Source organism: Gadus macrocephalus, chromosome 22, assembly GCF_031168955.1.
Source record: "Gadus macrocephalus chromosome 22, ASM3116895v1".
Classification (NCBI taxonomy): Eukaryota; Metazoa; Chordata; class Actinopteri; order Gadiformes; family Gadidae; genus Gadus; species Gadus macrocephalus.
Window position 1 is genome coordinate 6,282,464 of NC_082403.1, and position 20,821 is coordinate 6,303,284.

The window sequence follows — 20,821 nt, forward strand, 5'->3', positions numbered from 1 at the left end:
GCTTTGCATTGACCTTCTTGGGGAACAAATGCTGTTTGCCATGGCCGGGGTTGCTGAGCGGCGTGCCTGCTGTGGTTCGCTAGCGGCGGGCTAGCGCTGGCTGCTGGGCAGAGGCGGTTGGGGTTGAAGCCAGTCTCCAGTGGGGGGGAAAGGATTTCATATGGAGAAGTTGCACAGTGTTGCACAGTATTTATTTTTTGTAAGGGAAGCCATTACAATAAAACACGCATGTAGCAGGTTTTCATGTCACTGCAGAAGACCTCTGGCTGTGTCAGCCTCGAGGTGGAAACAGTGGAGCTTTCTTTCCGTGGACTGTGAAAGGCCAAGTAGCGGTAGCTGTGGAGGGCTGTGGGGGAGACGGTGCGTGTGAGCCGCAGATTTGATGGCAGGTTGGATGAAGCTGCGAACTGGTAAAAGAAAACCCTTACGCAAACCATGGTGGGGTTAGATAATAAAAGTGTGCAGGCTTAGTGAATAAGCCTGCAATTTCTGACAGGTCATTATGTTGTTAGCTGGGTCAAGTTGTAAGCCGGGGCCATGTTGTCAGCAGTGTCAACTGAAGACTTTGCTGTCAAGCTCTCCTTGACATCTCACCAGACGGTGTGCGACCGTTTCACCAGAAAATTTTAACAAAAGCATATATATATATATATATATATATATCAGACAATGTAAGACCTTGTATCTTACTTGCTGCAGACTTTCTGATTCTAGCACACAACACAACATGCAACAGATGTATTCTATAGTATTACGTGCAAGAATGAATCCTATTTATAATGTCGGGTAAAATAACAAATACAAATGCACACAAATTAAACAGTTGGCGGAAGATCCAGAGGGATTACGATGCATTTTTTCCTGGGCAAAGAAAAACAAGTTTCCTTTTTCCCTGCATCAAATTGACAGCACCAGAACCACTTTGCGATAAGGCATTCCATTGTTAGACATTGCAACTAATCTATGTTGTAAAATCCTAATAATTGAACACAATAAACTTCATAGAGCATCAGCCTATATGTACGCAAGTGGATTTGTTGATCGTTTATGTGTTATTGCCAATATATTTGTGGCCAAATATACTTTCAGACGGCCTTCCTATAGCAACAATGCACTGGCCGCTTTCCACTGGTGTTCAGCATCTCTGTATTTAATGTAGTTTTCCTCCCCACAGGTGTTGCATGTTGCTCTCGCTGTGCCCGGGCATTCTACACATGTAGTGTGGTTTTCTATTGTTACATACGAGAGAGAGAGAGAGAGAGAGAGAGAGAGAGAGAGACACTCATGAGAACCCCCATGAGTGAGAGAAAAACGAGGGGGTGAGATGAGAGCGTGAAGCAAAGGAGGTCTCCCCTGACTTGTTATCCACATGGTAGCATGTTGTGGGCTAAAGAGCATGGTCCCTGGTGGAGGGCCCATGAGTGGGTGACTGCATCTGGGATATACAGTGTATTGTGTGTCGGCCTCTTTGTTCATGTGTGTGTGTGTCTCTGAGTGTTTGTGTGCGTGTGTTAGCCTGAGGGTGTTTTTGTGTCTGTTTGTTCATGTGTATGTCTTTGTGTGTGTGCGTTAGCCTGTGTGTGTGGACGTGTGTGTGTGTGTGTATATGTGTTGAGGTGCTTGTATTCATGTTGTGTGTGTGTTTCTGTATGTTAGCCTGTTTGTGTGTTTATCCTCATAGGTGTGCATGTGTATGTAGTGTGTGTGCTGTATATGTACATTACTCGGGAGGATGTATATGCTGTTCTTTGCGTTTGTGTTATTCTTTGAAGGTAAGGCGGTTTTTAACATGTTCATGTGTGTCTGTGAATGTGTGTTGGTGTGTTTCTGATTTGTGGTTGTGTGTAATGTTTGCATCTGTTTCTGTGAATGTGTTTATTTTGAGTTTGTGCAAATACGTGGGTTCTGTAGGAAATATACACAGCCTCTGTATGTTAAATATATCAGAACCGAAAGTGATTGTGTGAGGGTATGGGCTTAAGTATATGTGCGTGGGTGTCTGTTTGTAAAGCGCCGGTTTTGGCTCCAAAATATTCTCCTGTAGCGCAAGATGTACACATATCACATCTCATAACCACATCTGAAGTAACCCATGTCTCATAGAACCAATGTCTCTTAGAATCATATCTAGCATACAATATATAAAAGACAATCATATTGATAATAATAAAAGTGATGTGGTTTGTTCATTCATTGTCCTCTTTGGTGTAATATGTATGTGTCTAGGTGTGTTGTGTTGCCAATGTATGTGTGGCCTACGACCATGTAGACCACAGCTACATGGTCGTTGCATAAAGACACGACCATGTAGCTGTGACTGTACATGCACCCTTTTTTAGTACAGCAGCGCATTACATTCTGTATTTATGTGAGTATACTGTATTTATGTGTGTGTGTGCACATGCTCGCATCATCTTTGATTCCTTCTCATCAGCACAATATCAAACCACCTCTGACTTCATACTCAATAATCTCTCTCTCTCTCTCTCTCTCTCTCTCTCTCTCTCTCTCTCTCTCTCTCTCTCTCTCTCTCTCTCTCTCTCTCTCTCTCTCTCTCTCTCTCTCTCTCTCTCTCTCTCTCTCTCTCTCTCTCTCTCTCTCTCTCTCTCTCTCTCTCAGACACACACACACCTTGGTGGTATAGGAAGGAACGTTCAAGGAGGCGGACCATCACATGAAAGGACATCCTGTCCATCAAACCTGGGCGCCCGAGTAAAGAGGGCAGCCCAGAACATTCTACCTCTTGACACAACACTCCCTCAAGGTTTAAGTTGGAATCAATAGGCGGGCTTCACACAGAGATGGTGACCATATCTGTGCGTGTGTGTCTATCTGTGTGTTTGTGTTTCTTAATGAATAAATGTGTGTGTGTTTCTTAATGAATGTAAGTGTGTGTGTTTCTTGATGAATGTATGTGTGTGTGTTTCTTGATGAATGTGTGTGTGTGTGTGTGTGTGTGTGTGTGTGTGTGTGTGTGTGTGTGTGTGTGTGTGTGTGTTTGTGTTTCTGTCCTCTATGTCCACCATAGATCCTGTATTTTAGCATTAGAGATGAATATGTTTATTTTGGTTAGATAATTATGTATCGCATTTTAAAAGCTTCACTAATTGTGCAGCGAGTAAACAGACTGTACTGAAAAATACTGGTGACCCTGGCACTTACAACTAGAAGAGGGACAGAGTGAGAAAGAAGGACACAAAAACAAACACACACACACACAAACAAACACACACACAGACCGATTAGAGTAGAGGCTATGACCTCGCTATGGCAACATATGGTTCATGCAAATAGCTGCATTTTAAACATAAGTTCATATTAATTAGGGGCAATTAGTGTGTTTACACATTTTATTTTAATGTGCATCAATTTGTGTCCAGTCATTATCCAATAAAAACTGCAAACCTCCTAAACAGCGGGGAGAGGCTATGATCGGTTTGTGTGTGTGTGTGTGTGTGTGTGTGTGTGTGTGTGTGTGTGTGTGTGTGTGTGTGTGTGTGTGTGTGTGTGTGTGTGTGTGTGTGTGTGTGTGTGTGTGTGTGTGTGTGTGTGTGTGTGTGTGTGTGTGTGTGTGTGTGGGTGAGAGAGCCTGTTGATACATCTATGTGAGTGTTTGTGTTTTATACAGAAGTCATCCGGGTCTGGTACTCCTGTATTTTAATATCCTGCTTGTTCCGATGAAATAGTATCTGCCCTACTGCTTAATTATGCAGCAGAACACTGCGGTAATGCAAGGGGGGGGCCGCGGTGTACACTAAACGGGGGGGCCCTGAAAACAAATAACGCAAAACAACCTCTTTCTCAACGTAGAGTTAAAGGATACTTAAAGCGGCTAAGTAATACAGATTGTTTCTTTAAGGAGGAAGAACATCCTTATAGGGCAATACTGGGGTTCTTGACCACAGACACAGACAGAAGGGTGGAGGTAAGGGTTAGGAGGAGAGACGGGGAGAGGGGGGCTCTTTATGTGCTCTTGAGGCGATGCCAATAATGGAAATCTCAGGATCTCAGGAAAAAGTAAAAGTCATCCAGCGTGTTGTCGGTAGTCGACCTTGTGAATGTGCTTGCGAGCAGAAACAATGGGAGCAACGGGGAATTCAGCCGGAGAACTTTTGTTTAGGTTTCTGGACCGGGGATTAGCCAACATTGACCTCTGACCTGCTTGGAAAGGCGTGGTTTGTTTATCTGTGTTCTAGTTTTTGTCTCGGAGCATATTGAAATGGATCTCGGCTGCTCTGGGATTCCGATGTACCCAAGTGGCATTGGGAGGTCGTCTGGCTGGCTTAGGAAGATTGGAGAAGAGATCGGAATAGAGATCGGAAAAGTTTGGAAAGTCGCATTGACACCAAATGTAATGTGCAAAAAGTGTATGAATCAAAACCATCCATTAAATATCCCATAGATTTTTCTTCTATTCCTTAAAGAAATTAAATTAATTCAGAGCACAAATCAGCACGATCAAACGATTTTCGGTGTGTGTCTTTCATACACACGCGCACACACTCCTCTCCTCACCTAACCATTACCGACATGTATTCACCCGCACATCCAGCCTCGAGCCCATCCACGTCTGCCTAATCAAAATCCAATCTGAAAACCTGTGTCCCGCCATGCCGCCAGGAGTGGCTGTCTGGAGCACAGATTCACATTTGAATCAGTTACCCAACAACCTGACCCCTTACTTTATAAATAGTAATAGTCACCGGTGCTTACCCATTGCCTGTATTTCTGGATGCTGAGACCAGCCCCTCAGTAAAATGGCCGACTTACTGGCTGGTTAGTTGGACTTGATGCCATTTCCCAACATAAGCGTCATCCATCCTTCCGTCCATCCATCTGTCCTTATCACACCCACCACCTCCACCGCCACGTCCAACCACTCCCATTCATCCATTCATCATCTGTACATCCATTCATTCCTCCTTCCATCTATCTATCTCAGCACCCCCCCCCCCCCCCCCAGTTACACGGCTGATTTACTGTGTGGGCCTCACCTGCGTTAGCTGAGCTTCAATCAATCCGTCCCTCCATCCCTCCCTCAATCTTTCCCTCCATCCATCTCCCCATCAATCCGTCCCCCCAGGGTCTCCGCGTCGTGCTGGAGCTTCAATCCATCCACCCGTCCCTCCGCACATCAATCGCTCCCCCCGGGGCCTTACCTTCATAGTTGAGCTTGAAGCCGTGTGCGGAGACAGCAAAGTCACTGGTGAGTCTCAGAGAGAACACGTTCCCCGTGCTGGTGACCGGGGACGGCACCTGGAAGCCTGTCAGCCTGAACAACAGAGCGGGAAACAACAGAGGTCGTGTTAGGAAAACCCGAAATACACACAATACTAGTAACAACACGGCGGATGCTGTTCATGGGAAATAATCGGTTGCTTCCGGAAAGAAACGTACCGACCCGTTTCTACCGGTTATGTAACCCCTCGATAGCCGAATAACAGAACAAACAAAGGGAAATCGATGAATGGATAAACAGGAAATGAAGGAGGAATGGACAAGCAGGAAGTAAAGGATGGCTTGTAGGACTGAGAGACGTAGAGGAGCTCGGGGGCAAAGCGTTGGATAATCTGACCCTGAGATCTTTGAAATCGCTCTTTTTTACTGTTCTGAGCGATGGGGAATTGCTTCCATCGGTTACGTAACTCGCTATTATTGTTTGAATGTGAAAACATGACTGGGGTTTCTAGTAGCAGATAAAACATGAAACAGCTTCTGAATGACTACACCCCCACCCCCATTCCAATTGCCGTTCATGCTGATGAAGTATTTCAGTCATATTGTCACGGGGTTGACAGTAAGAATGACAGAATAAAGTCGGAGAGAGGGGTGAAAACCCTGTATGAACTTGTGTTTTTACTTTTATCTTAATTAGCTTGAAGCATTACCTATCCCATCGCTCCCCTCAAACGATACACGAAACTATCCCTTTTTATTTATCCTCCACCATCATCCCACCCTTCATCATTCTCTCATTCTCTCCTTTCCCTGTTTCCTGTTCCTTTTCCTGTCCATTATCTGTGCGGCATAGAATCTATGCCGCACAGATAATTGTATTCCGAATGAGGCGTATACATGACCATTTTCTATGCCGCATAGAAATCTATGCGGCATAGATGTGTCCATGTAAGCGCGGCTATTGTCTCTGTCACTCTCTCATCCTCTCTTCCAGTCGCCTGTGTCCCTCCCATCAGACTCTTATGAAGTCCCTGTCTATAATAATAACTGTTTTACTACTCCCCGTCTCCTCCCTACAGTTCCTCTATTACCGCTGATTCACTCAAACCGGTTTCCATTACCGTCCCCTCTGAAAGGGCATCATAAACGTCCTAAAGCACCTTTCTAATGTTACAGTACCGTGTGTATGACAACAGGTAGGATCCTTTCATTCAAACTTTTCGTCCAACGCCTCCCATTGGTTCCCGCCCGCCCCCAGCCTTGATCCGTCACTGTGTTTCCCATTTCCTCTCCCTGAGTGCAATTTATTTTTTGTCTATGCCTCGGTTATGTCAAAGAGCAACCTTGCACCTGTGACCGGTTGAAAATGTGATTTATTTCATTCTGAGCGGCGCAGTGGAAAGTGTTTGGTACTGGGGTGAAACTTTGGGGAAGATACGTGACCTCAAAAAAGCCGTCTCTGTGGTAAGCAGGGGCTACTGGTTAGGATGGATTCAGGTCAGGTGTCAATGTCTTGACCCACTTACTGGCCCCACCCTGTAGTTCAACAGTTTAAGTCACAGAGTGCCTAGCTATCCATCGATGTAGCATCCGTCTATCTATCCATCATTTCCCCTTTCTCTCGCTCTCCCGTGCTCCATCTCTCTCTATCATTCTTCCTCTTAAATTCCCGCCTCCTAAATCCACCCTCCTTTATCACTGTAGTTTCTTATTTCACCTCCCTTTTCCATTAAACTTTTTGTTGGTGTCTAACTCATTCCTACCATTCACTACCATCTTTAATTCACATTTATTGTGCACCGCCAACACAACACCCGCATGAGTCTTCACATCTTACAGCTGCCGTTGCAGACGCCACCCCCATATCTCAGGTCTTTTATAAAATCACCGGCCCAGCTAATACACTCCATCTTTGTTTACAGCACATCTGGCCTCACAAACCTTTATGTAAAAAAAAAAAGGCGTTCATCTTGGGAGTCGAACCCTTTGCCCATCACTTTGTACCGGTAAACTCTCGTTCTGTGTCCCTCTCCTTTCCTCTATCTTTCTTCCGTTTCTCTCCCTCCCTCTGCCCCTGTCTCTCGCACACTCTGTCCCTCTCTATTTATCTCTTTCTCCCCCCATCTTTATTCCTTCTCCTCCAACTATGCCATCGACTCACTCCCTATCTTTCTCTCCCCATCTGTCCCTCTCTATCTTTCCCTCCCCATCTCTCTCCCCTTCGCTCATCTCCCTCTTTTCTCTCTCATCGCATCTATCTCTGTCCTTTTCTCTCTCTCCATCTCTTCCTCCCTCTCTCCTACCTTCCGTCTCTTTCTCTCTCTCCCTCCATTCTGAGGCCTTGCTCTCTTCCTGAACCAGTGTCGTCCCAAGCTGTACGTTGTGCTGTTCACATGCCTCTTGACATACTGTCCCATCCATTTTTTGTCCCCTTCACCTTTTTCCTCCAGTTCATTCATCATCTTTACATCAATTCATTTTTGTTTTCCATGGGGGACCAAAAATAGGTAATTTCCATTTGAGTACCTTGCCGGTATGCCTTTATCTCTATCCATTCCCTCCCTCCCTCCCTCTCTCCCGCCTTCCTCCGTCGCCCACTCCCTATCTCACCATCTGTCTGTCTTTACGGCGTGAAATCTGTTCACCTCAGAAATGGAAGCTACTTGCAATGTCAAAGGAGTGCATTGCTAACGCGTGCATGCATGCACACCACCGAACGAACATGCCACTGCAATTAGACTCACTCACATACGAGTCTTTGTTAGTGAGTGAGTGAGTCACACACACACACACACACACACACACACACACACAGACACACAGACACACAGACACTACCTCCTGGTGTGATGAACTATGTGCGAACTGATGTATTTCCGTTTCAACTTGCAGCTACCCTTCACAAGGTAAAATGGAAGGTTAAAATATGTTTTTTCATTATTTTGTATGTTAACTAAAGATATAAACTCTGTACGGCCTGTAGATCAACACTAACAAGGAAACCTCCTTGGTTTATATGAAGTCTTCTCCGTCCTCTGAATACAAAAAACTCTAGCGTTTGAAAAACAGAGCTCATTGGAATTATACGATGCATGAAAGATTTTTCTGGTACCCCACAAATCCAACGACTGTAAGGGTTCGACAACTATGTAACATTTTTTTGCCGCCATTTGGTTTTCAAGGTTTAGCTTTTGGTTTTGCATACAAAGGGCTGAAAATAATGACGACATCCCTGCACTCTTGAAGAACACACCACTACTCATGCCTTGGTTCATCCTCAGTTCATCCTTTGTCAGTTCAATGGCTAGGACCTCAGACAGGCGGGACTCGCGGCAATGCAGAAACACGACGGGGAGAAGATGCTGCGGCCGTTTTAAACCGAGCTACCCTTGGTTTAAACCTGTTCGACGGTTAAATCCAGGTCTCCGAGCGCTTTATGGAAGACCTATGGCGGGGTGGTGGCGGTGGCGGTGGACATGTTGGATGGATTATAATTGAAAAGATCCCGGCTCTACTCCTACTCGGCGGCATCTGCACCTTCCCCTCGCCTCTCCTTCCTGTGTAACGTCTTGTTTGCGGTGTCCTTCCCGTTTCTTCTCCTGTCAACGTTAGCTCTCAAGGCGCTGCGATGGACGCGTGCGGTGACAGGGAAAAGCACACGCACGTGCACACGCTGAGAAATGAGGACGTTTTGGGTGTCTGTGGCTGCCTGTGTGCATATTTGAAAGGAGGAAACTGGATGAAAAATAATGTGCGTGTGTGTGTGTGTGAGTGTGCTTGAAAGAAAGTAAATAGGAATAAGAAAATAAATGTATGTGTGTATGCGTGTGTATGTGTGTGCACGTATAAAATAAATACAATTAATGTGTGTGTTGATGTGTGTTTATGTGTGTGCACGTATGAAAGAAAAAATATAAAGGGTGTGTAAGGGAATGTATTAGCGCGATAGCGCATTAGCACCCGAATGAAGACATCCCAATATCGGTGAGAAAAACACTCTCAGCTCCCCGTCAAAAAGTGTTTCCTCCTTTGAAAACCGCCAATACACACAGGAATCTAATTTGCTCCATTTTACTACGGAAAAGCAACCAGACAACCGGATATCTGCGACCTACAAACACCCCCTGCCACACTCCCATCATCTGCTCATTCTCTGCTTCTTTTCAACTCTGAGCTCCATTCAAAAGGGTTTTGAATGGAACTCGGGGGTTGTATATTTTTTAACAGTGTCAAGAATGACACTGTTAAACACGAAAGAGAGACGCAATCAAAAATATATTGAAGTTTAACTTTTACAGAGAGAGAGAGCAAGACAAAGGGAGAAAGTAATACAGAGAGGGAGAGGCAGAGAGAGATGAAGAGAGAGAGTGAGAAAGAAATACAGAGAGTGAGAAAGAGACACAGAGAGCGAGAGACGGAGAGAAAGAGAGAAGAGAGAGACAGAGAGGGAGAAAGTATTACAGAGAGGGAGGGACAGAGAAAGAGAGAGAAAGAGACAGCGAGAGAAAAAGAGGGACAGAGAGGCAGAAAAAGAGTGAGACATAGAAAGAGGGGTTGGTGGGGGGTCCAACACGCACCACCAGATGTCACACACGGCGGATTCTTATACAATTGTATTTGGTTTCCAATTTTATTTTTGGCTCCAAAGAAATAACAGAGGTCCGGACCTCGGTGCCCTCAAAGCTGGCCACGGGCATGCTCACAACTATATACACATCTCACAAGACCCCAAAGTTGTGTTTGTGCGCATGTGTGTGCATTGTGTGTGTATGTGTGTGTGTGTGCATTGTGTGTGCGTGTGTGCGAGCATGTCTGCTTGTTTATGTATGAATGTGTGTTATCAAGTCCCTATCGAGGAAAGCTACAGTCCCTGGTGATGAATACATCAAATTATGTCCCTTACCTGTTGTCGTTTTATGGTTTGTTCTCGTCTAAACAGCCACCCTTTCCCTGAGCCCAAAGATAAAAACACTACCTCTTCTCTCCTTCTCCTTTTCTCTCCTTTGCCCTCTCTCTCCTTCTCTCTCTCTCTCTCCCTCCCTCCCTACATCATTTCCCTTCCTCTGGCTGTTCTCCTCTCCGTTGGGAGACGGGTAACAGTGTCAATTTCCAGAGCATTTATTCTCATTCTGTGCTGGCCTCCCAGTCCCTGTGCCCCCAAACACAGGCCCCGCTGTATGACTTCCAGGAAGAACCCGCTCCTAACAGCTTAGAGCAGACACACACACAGCCATCTGTAACTCACCCGACGCCTCGCTCTCTCCCTTTCCATCCCCCTCTCTCTCCCCCTCCCTCTCCCTCTCCCTCTCCCTCTCTCTCTCTCTCTCTCTCTCCACATCGCTCCCCTCAGTCCACCCACCACATCTTAAACATGGGTTGAACGTTAGATAGGTAAAAAGATGAACGTGACAATGTTTATAAAGTGTTAGTGACTGAATTGGGTTACACCTGAAAAAAATATCACACTGCATGAATAAAAACTGTAAATACGAAAATAATAGAGAACATATGGCGGCTTACAATATAGAACACATGAGGGAGATGAGAGACCGTGGAGAGAGGCTGTTGAATGCAGATCTGTATGGAATCTGTTGTGACTCACAGACCAGAGCCCTGGTCTGAACTGAACCATATGAGGTCATGTGCTAAACATCCCATCTCCCGGGGACGGGTCTACAAACTTAAATATGCTGCAGAATGCTTTATTTTTCCCAGCTCTCTACAATTAAAAATTTAACACGGCATCGTTATGGACGCCGTTTCGTAAAGGCTCTTAATGCGCCAAAGGATGCTTAAACTGCAGAATGCATGATCCCAGAGGCCATATACGCAGTGAAAAAAACAAAAATCACTGCACTCAAGGCATCTGCATGCAAGTCTGATAATGTGTAGAGCCAGCTGGGTTCACTGGACTCCAAACTTAATTTTATGCGACATGAACATGCAGAATGCAGTTAATCTCTTGATAATTTCGCATTTGGTTGAGCCGCTAAATAATAGCCGGAGTTGGCACTGGAGCGTGAGTCCCAAGTTGTTTGGTGCTTGTTGTTTGTATTACTGGAAAAAAAAGATTAAAGACATCTATGTTGAAATATATTCCGTTGTGTATCTTTATAACTTTCAACAATTTTACTCGGATATTGTTAGATAAAGCGTGACTCTAATTAACTTATTATCAGTTCCTACACTTGGCTTACTTGTTCGTTACTTGTTGGCCTGTATGCAGATGATGTTGTGGTATTGTTACACGATAAAGTCATTTATTGTTATACCATTAAGGCTTGTTAAAACATACAGTCCTGTATTGTTATACCATTAAGGCTTGTTAAAACATACAGTCCTGTATTGTTATACCATTAAGGCCTGTTAAAACAAACAGACCTGATATAACATACAGTCCTCTATTGTTATACCATTTAGGCCTGTTATAACATACAGTCCTGTAATGTTATACCATTAAGGCCTGTTATAACAAACAGGCCTGATATAACATATAGTCCTGTATTGTTAAACCATTAAGGCCTGTTATAACAAACAGGCCTGATATAACCTACAGTCCTGTAATGTTATACCATTAAGGCCTGTTATAACAAACAGGCCTGATATAACCTACAGTCCTGTATTGTTATACCATTAAGGCCTGTTATAACATACAGTCCTGTAATGTTATACCGTTAAGGCCTGTTATAACAAACAGGCCTGATATAACATATAGTCCTGTATTGTTATACCATTAAGGCCTGTTATAAAAAACAGTCCTGTATTGACAGGTCAGGAAATTGTTGAAAGGAAAACTCTGAGCCCAAAACACGAGTGGTATCCATTATTCCTCCAGGTTTAAGAGCTGCAGTCGAGGTGATCCTAAACCATTATTTCAAAAAGCAAACATTTCACTTCACGGTTAATGCGTAATGCCCGCTGGCATGAGCAGATACTGTATTGCCTTGTCAAAGAAAGGTGTCATGTTTTTTATTCTTACAGTAAAGACGTACTTACAGAGAAGTTACCGTGGGCGGCTCTATAACAAGCTTAACGGCACCCTGATGGGCGTGTTTGTGCGTGTGTGTGTCGGCTTGTGTGTGTGTGCGTGTGTGTGTGTTGTCCTGCACGTCACCAATGATGGCTTGAGCAGTGGAAGGATATTCACTACAAACACAGGGCTTAAAACAAAGAAGAAAACAGCTCAAACAAAAAAGGGAAAACAAAGACACAGCGCTACGCTGGGCCAACTTGTTGGCGCGTACGCACAGTACTCCTACTGCAGCGGCAGTCCATCTTTGCATGCCGTTTGATTTTGCCCTTGTTCCTTTTTCAACTGACGGCGACCTTGACTTTTCAACTGATGAATTGACAATAAACCAAATACCACCAGGTAGCCTTTGAAATGATCAGCGAAATAGTCCTGACAATAGTGAGTAAAAGTTAAAGTTAAACTATTATGAAGAACATTTTGTATCTTCTCTTTGTTCTTATTCTCTTCTTCCTCCACTACTCTCCATCGCTTCTTCGCTGTGCCATCCATCAGGCCATGGAGAAAATGTCTGTCTGTGTCTAGAGTTCAGGGTCTGTGGGATGTCTGTGATTAATAACACTACGCTGATAGAATCTCTCAACACACACACACTTCTAAGGTTACCGTCTGTGTGGCCAATAGTCACTGGTGTCGAGTAAATCAATCACTCCTGATGCCCCATGAACTCACCCGTGTGTGTGTGTGTGTGTGTGTGTGTGTGTGTGTGTGTGTGTGTGTGTGTGTGTGTGTGTGTGTGTGTGTGTGTGTGTGTGTGTGTGTGTGTGTGTGTGTGTGTGCGTCTGTGTGTGTCTGTGGTGGGAGTTGAGGATATAGGTAGGTAGGTCCTTGACCACAGTGACATGCTATCCATTAAATAGTGCACACAATTCACAATACAATGGCGCACACACACATGCACACCCTACTCACCATCAAACACACACACACACACACACACACACACACACGTATACACAAACAATAACAAATTGAATCTCAGGTCACCTTTACAGCCCAATCATTTACTGTGTCAATCAATCTCATATCTGACAGAGACAGACAGAAACATACACACACACGCAAAGATACACAGACTAAGTTGTCTGTTTCAAGACATGAAATCCCTATTTAATATTAAAGAAGAAGATATACATATATATTAGTATATGCACATCTTTATTCCCATTTCTTCCTCATAAAAACACCCGCACACCCGTGAGCGTGCCCGTGAGCGTGCCCGTGAGTGTCAGTGCATGTCAGAATGATGCTGATCCTTTGGGTGCACCAGCCTGTGCTAGCAGCCCTTGTTGATCAGTGTGTGTGTGTGTGTGTGTGTGCGTGCGTGTGCGTGTGCGTGTGTTTGTGTGCGTGTGTGTGTGTGTGTGTGTCCAAGCGCATGTGTGTGTGTCTGTGATTGTATGTGTTTGTGTGCGTTCATGTGCGTCACTGAGTGTCACTTTCCATTCCCTCCCTGCAGTGCAAACACCCTTCCCACCCGGCCCCTCCCTGTGCCGCTGTGATGCCCAGGCACGATAAGCCTCTTCAGGGCACATCCGTATGAGGCCGGGCCTATTCCTGGAGCTCCAGAGGTGACAGGGGCCATCACTGCTCTTACTAGCCCCGAGAAGAGAGACGCTCACTGGTGTTGAATAGTGGTTTAACCTCCTTGTCTGCCCGGCAGTCTCAAAGACACACATGCAGCAAAGAGACATTCACACCCATACTGCAGGCCGAGGCCATGTTTGTAGTTTACCAATGCACAGTGAGGGCGGGGTAAGATAGTCTGCGGGTTAAGATAAGATACTAAACTTCATTAATCCCACTCCGGGGAAAGGTAGTTGTTAGGGCGGCTCATCAGTCAAAAGCGGCGAGAAAGAGTGGTTAAGCGATAAATAGATAAATACATAATAAAAATAGATTTATTTAGGAGAAAATAACCATTGTTAAGATTACCAGTGGAAAATTCTGGGTAGAACCCCAAAGTCAACCTGTTGGTACCCTGAAGCAAGATTCCTAATCAGCTCATTGTTGACTTGTACAGTATCTAAAAAATCATTTGGGATAAAACATCTGCCAAAAAGTACTTTAGAAATGCGTGCGATTGAAATAGGTCGAAGAACCATCTGGGCACCGTGATTTTGTAGCATTTGCTTCAATAAGTCCACTGTGGGGTAATAAAGCAAACACACAGATGCGGCGACTGCATTTCAAATATGAAATCACCATTGAAACGAGAACCAGTACTGTGTACTCTGTGAAGCACTGCAGGTATTGGGCATTACAGTATCTTCCATACAGAAATGAGACTGCTTCACTAGACAAATGACATCTCCTGCATCTTATGTGAGCTGATTTGTCTCGGTGTTGTCTCTGCCCAATGTGTCCCTTGTCCCTTTCCATCCAACCAGCATTTTAGTTTGGGTATATTAAGCATTATTCGGCTCACTATCATAACTCAAGCTGCAAGGATCATTTCATGAGCAGTCTGACTGCTTCGACTAAGAAGCAAAATCATGGATTCTAATTGTACCTAATGATTGGCTTATAAAATGTCCACAAAGGCCCGTGGTTAAATTTAAACTACTCCCAACCGAACACCACCCAGTCCTCCCGTTCACCCCACACACGTCTCTCTGTGGTTGGGCTGCCTGGTGGACATTGCCTCCTCGAGCTAAACCTTGTTTGGCCTGCTAGCTAGCCCATCACTTACAATTACATCTGACCCACCTACACAGTTACAAACCCACACACACACACACACACACACACACACACACACACACACACGTACAAGGACACGCACACAAATGTGCAAATACACTGTCGCCCTCACACAAATGCACACAAAGAGACACACTTGCAAAGATACACACACACTGACGCAAAAACACACACAAACACGCAAATAGTCACACACACACCTGTATTGGGCAGATAGGTAGAGACAGATAGCATGTGTCTGCTGGCATTTAAAGGGGAGGCGTCAGGACTGACAACGCCTTAAAGGGACGGTCGTTAGAGAGATATATGGATGAGAGAGAAGGAGAGGTGGAGAGAGGAACGGATGGAGGGGAGACGCGTATTGAGGGAGGCAGAGAGAGAGAGAGAGAGAGAGAGAGCGCCATAGTTAAAGAGTGAGAGACACAGATGGAGGGAGGCAGAGAAAGAGAGAGAGAGCCATTGTTAAAGAGTGAGACACAGATGGAGGGAGGTAGAAAAAGAGAGAGTAAGAGAGACAGAGAGAGAGGAATGCAGGATAAATTATGGATCAATGACATGTGCAGTACAAGGGCTGGACACACACACACACACACACACACACACACACACACACACACACACACACACACACACACACACACACACACACACACACACACACACACACACACACACACACACACACACTTCCCCGTGCTGTTGGACCTCAGTGGAAAGCTGCTTCGTGGGACTGCTTCATAGATGATTTGGTTTTATTGTTGGGAGATTTATCAGCAACTGAGCTCGGCAATAATTCAACATTAACGTTTATCGTCTTTGAATGGCATTGTATCATCATGCAATGTAGATATCGACTCATCGTGATAGCTAGTTTAATAGTATAAATGAATTACGATGAGGAGATATGCCCTTAAAATCATCAAATATGAGGTTTGAAACATCTGTAACAAAGAAAAACTAGATTCCATCCGGTGAAATACTTTACGTTTCCATATACTCCAATGTTAAGATCCTCAGTTAGACTTTTATGCAAAATGGTATTTCAAATTCACAAGCCCATCGGGATAATTATTGATATTGTGTAAATGTCCCATTAATTATCATGATGATACATTTGTCTACATCCCCAAGCCCCATAGGCAATCATTCCCCAGTGAGCGTGTTGAAAAGCGTGTTGACTGAAGAAGGTTGGAGGAGTGATGATGGACACATAGGGGTCTCCAGTGGGCCACATGACCTCTCCACAGATACAGGGGATATATCTTCCTATAGCGACAAGGGAGCTGTGTTGTAGTTAATAAATGAGTGCAAAGCTGCTAATGAGACCTGCCCTTGGTCAGATGAGAATTGAGCTACTAAAATGAGGAGGTCGGTGGATGATCTTGACCTTGCGTTGATTTATATTATATGCTTAATGTTCTTTAGCAGGGATGACTAGCAAAGAGACTAACACACAAAAGCGCACACGCACACACACACACACAAATATTTAGTGAAGACTTTTAAAAAGGATGTACAATAAAAAGATAAAAAGGGACTGAAATAAAGACAGGAGGAAAGAAAGAGACTCAAAGTAATAAATAAATAAATAATGGAAAATAATGACAGAAAGATGGAAATAATGAAAGGAAGGTCCAATTTCCTGTAAATGTCTGAATAAAGAGCAATGGTAGGGGAGACAGGGAGGGGGTAAGGGGAGATATGGGAGCTGTGGGATTAGGTTGATCTGAAGCTGAAAAGGAGAAGCAGACTTCCCAGTCACCTTAGAAATCTGATGGGACAGGCTTTAGTGTTTCACTTTTCTCTTAATAACATCACTGTCTCCCTTGTTTGGCTTTAGACGCTGGCTTTCAAGGTATTACCGCCGCCTGCAATTTCTTTGGTGAGCCAAACCCACCACCCCCCCACCCACATTTATGGGAACTTTATTTAAATTAGCCAGTGCTTCGGTGACTGTTGTCAGCTGAAGTGAAAGGGGACCCTAACTAGCGTAGACTTTATAATCCCCAAGAAAGCACTTTTTCAATAGCAGGAGCCAGGAGTAAAAGTACATTTCAAAAGTGTTTTGTTATCAAGGAGGTGAGCAGAGAGGAGTAAATCCATGCGTAACAGCGTAAACAGTATTTGATAGGTCACTATTCTACATGCCAAGGTAAGACACTAATGCACAGTCGCATAAAACAATACACATAAACCCGCCACTGTTTCCACATCCGAATCCAAAGTGTAGCAGAAGTTAAGTTGGGTTAGTTTGACTCAAAGGTAAGCCAATGCTCAAAGGGACGTAAACAGTAACTTTGCTGGCAGTTGAGACTTTGTAACTTTGCGACCTTACCCTGTAAACAGTGGTGGGCAATAAGAATGCAGCGGTCCTTTATGACACCTTTAATTCCCTGTTCTGTACCTGTGAGTTTTGCCCTTGCGTATTTGATAGACCTAACACCGTAATTATCTATATATTAATTAAGTTGACTGCAGGAGACAATATTTAATGGGCGTTATCAAAGCTATTATTACCACAACTTGGACTAGGTTGTGGTTGGCCTGCGATGCGTTTGTTGGCTCTGTGACTGTCGATGTGTGTCCCTCTGTGTGTGTTTATGTGTACTTTATTGTCATTGAGTTGGATTTACGCCCCATGTGTTTCATCCTACGTTGTTAGTTTTCACTCCTGGGCATAGTTCAGATTCCATCATCAACTTTTAATACCCAATAACAAGATGTTTGTGTGCTCGGCTGGACACTGATGAAACACTCACACACACACACACACACACGCACGCACGCACGCACGCACACACGCACACACGTAATACCTTGTGATGTGTGACATGACCCATGTGACAACCCTGTATTAGGGCGGGACTATATCTCTTGTGAATGGATATCCTCAGGATCGCATCAGCAAATGACTGCGTATCACTAGGAATAGTAAAGAGCTCTAATTGGTCGGAATGATTTTGCTTTGGTACTTGGCGATGCGTGGTACAGGCAAAGTTTGAGAGTAGCATATTTCGGGGAGGCAAAGAAGTAACAAATACACGTTCAGTTCAAAAGATCTTTAGGATTTGACGTTTTTTTCGTAATCAGGTGTACTTCAGGACCCACGCTTCAACGCTAGAATTCAAACTTGGTGCCGGGTTATGTTGTGGTGTCATTATGTATGAGAGTGCTCGATTACACATCAGCCACACAGTTCGGCAGGGTGAAGGGAACCGGTTGGATTTACAGCTCATTTCACTCTTCTGACTCAAAAAAGTAGATAAAAAACTAAAAGTACAGCGATAGAAAATAAATTATATAATTTAGAGTATTACCAGTGGATGAAACCGATACCCAGGAACCCACACATGTACACACAAACTGGCATGCAAAAACACACACACACACACACACACACACACACACACACACACACTTCTAACCTTTACTTTAGTAAAAGAAGCAATTAAAATGACAACAAAGGGAACATCATCTACCCTTCGACCCCCCCCACCCATACACAAACACACACACACAAACACACGCACACACGCGGACACAATCTATAATTCCCATGGTTCATTGAGGTGCCAGCCGTTACAATGGTTCGCTGACAGACAGTGATTAATTGATACGTTTGCGCCGCGTATGTTTGTGTGCGCACACACCCCCATGTGTCCTACGTGCACTAAGGTCACTAAATGGCTGTTTAATTGAATTCCTGTATTTCTGTCTAGTAGGATAATGAAAGGAGCAATAGAGCAGAAATGGCACGCTCTCTCCTCTCTCTCTCTCTCTCTCCTCTCTCTCTCTCTCTCTCTCTCTCTCTCTCTCTCTCTCTCTCTCTCTCTCTCTCTCTCTCCCTCTCCCTCTCTCTCTCTCTCTCTCTCTCTCTCTCTCTCTCTCTCTCTCTCTCTCTCTCTCTCTCTCTCTCTCTCTCTCTCTCTCTGATTTGTGTCCTTTTTGTGTCCAGGGGGGTGAATTTGTGTGTATGTATGCATGTATACTTATGTTTGTGAGCATGCTTGTGTGTGTGTGTGTCTGGTGTGTCTTTATAGGTGTGTTTGTGTGTGTGAGTGTGCGTGTCTTTGTAGGTGTGTGTGTGGCAATCAATCCTACTCCCCAGTGAACATAGATATGTTTAACACACCACACACCACCATGCCTATTTATCATATGTAGAATCAACAGCTGCACATGTCTCAAATAATAACCTAAGCTTAGATCGTTTGAAACAATCCACTCGTTCTGCTGGCGAGGGCTCACTGACGTCGACATAGATGGATAAGTACTTTAAAGTGTTATTATTGTAACTATGAACATATGAATGTATGGCCATGATTAATGTGGGCAGACTCAAATGACTACATACATCAATTAACATCAAAGGAGTCGTGACTATGCAAACGATGAAACACCACAGTCAACACAGCCTGTGTGTTTCTGTTTGCGCTGTTTGTCTCCCAATGTTTATCCGCGGCTGTTTGTCTTCATCTTCAGCGTAAAATCGACCTCCTAGCGGTTCCTGGAAAGAGAGAATCCCTCTTCTGTGTTCCTTCCTCCGTTCCCACGTCCTACAGCGGTGTCAGGGGTCAGTCAGGGGGTCAGGGTATTGCGTGGGCCCGTGCAGCCCCTTCCAGGCCCACTGCGATTAAGCACGACACAGCCAAAATAGGGTTGAAAGCGATCGACGTCCCGCCACGCCGCGTTCACGGGGAGCTAAACGTTTGTCAAGGGTCCAGCGTGGTGTCAGCGTGGTGTCATTGATAACCGTCCCCCCCCCCCCTCCCCTTCCTTCTTTACTGTTCAAGCCCCTCACGGCGGTGGCGGCCATAAAACCCAGCGACGCAGCAAATCTGTCGCCCACCAGCTGATGACAGAGACAAGGATTCGTTTGCGAAGCCGCCGAAACAAGGCAGAAACAGAAAGCGTGCCTATAGGCCGCGGACGGGGGCCCGCCCGCTGCGGCCTAGATGATAATTCTATTAGCGCGCGGCGCGATGAATCATTCCGTCGCCCCGGTCTCCGTGGCGACCCGCTGGCGTGCTGGCCGCCGTAGCGGCAGCGCTACCCCGAAATTATAGACACTTAAGTCATCAGCGGGCGCAAAAAAAAAAAATTACACGACTGCTTGAGTCTGCTTAATGCCTTCCCTTCCTGTGGCTGGTAACGGGAGCTGAGGAGGTGTGGGGGGGGGGGGGGGGGGGGGGGGGGGGGGGGTGAGGGTGAGAGAGTGTGTGCTCTCGGAGCGGGGGAGACAGTGGGCAGCCACTGTGGAGGAGGAGCAGCCCCTAGCTGTCGCTCAAGCTAAAGTATTAGCGTAGCGTGATATTAGTCTTCCCGCTAATGCCTTAATGGGCGAGCCAAAGTGTACACTCAGGGTGGGTGGTGAGGCAGTGGGCCGAGTAGACAGGAGGGGTGTTTTAACTGGATGTGTACGTGTACGCTTTTTTTGCAGTGTTATCACACTGTGGTTAAAGCGATTTAGGAATCGAGAGGGGAATTAGTGGGAGTGTGTGTGTGTATGTGTATGTGTATGTGTGTGTGTGTGTGTGTGTGTGTTTGCCTGCGGGCGTTTGGGTGCTTGGGTGTGTTATTGTGTGTGTGCATGTTTGTGTGTGTGCGTGTGTGTGTATGTGTGTACGTGTTTGTACGTTTGTTGAGGTGTGTGTGTGATTTTGTTTGGGTGTGTGTGTGTATTTTGGTATGTGTGTGCGTGGGCATGTGTGTGTGTGTGTGTTCCTTCAAGGTCAAAAGGGAGTTATTAGGTTGCTGTGGCACTGTTTGCTAATTATGGCTACAAATAAGACGACTGAGCCTAGAGGGAAGACTAATGTGGTGCTCTGATGTGCCGTTGCTGTAGTCCTGACACTACTCCCTGTTTAATGACTGGGGATGGATACGTGACAGATAGTAAACTACTGCCAA

At 45.1% G+C, this 20,821-nt stretch overlaps 1 protein-coding gene across 1 annotated transcript in view; it reads right to left on the minus strand.

The window, feature by feature from the left end:
- The window catches only part of LOC132451539 (CUB and sushi domain-containing protein 3-like), a 243,589-nt gene that overhangs the window by 212,334 nt on the left and 10,434 nt on the right, over positions 1-20,821 (minus strand). The window contains exon 2 of the mRNA XM_060044079.1: positions 5,160-5,272. Within this exon, the coding sequence (XP_059900062.1) occupies positions 5,160-5,272 (113 nt within the window). The remainder of the gene's footprint in view (positions 1-5,159; positions 5,273-20,821) is intronic.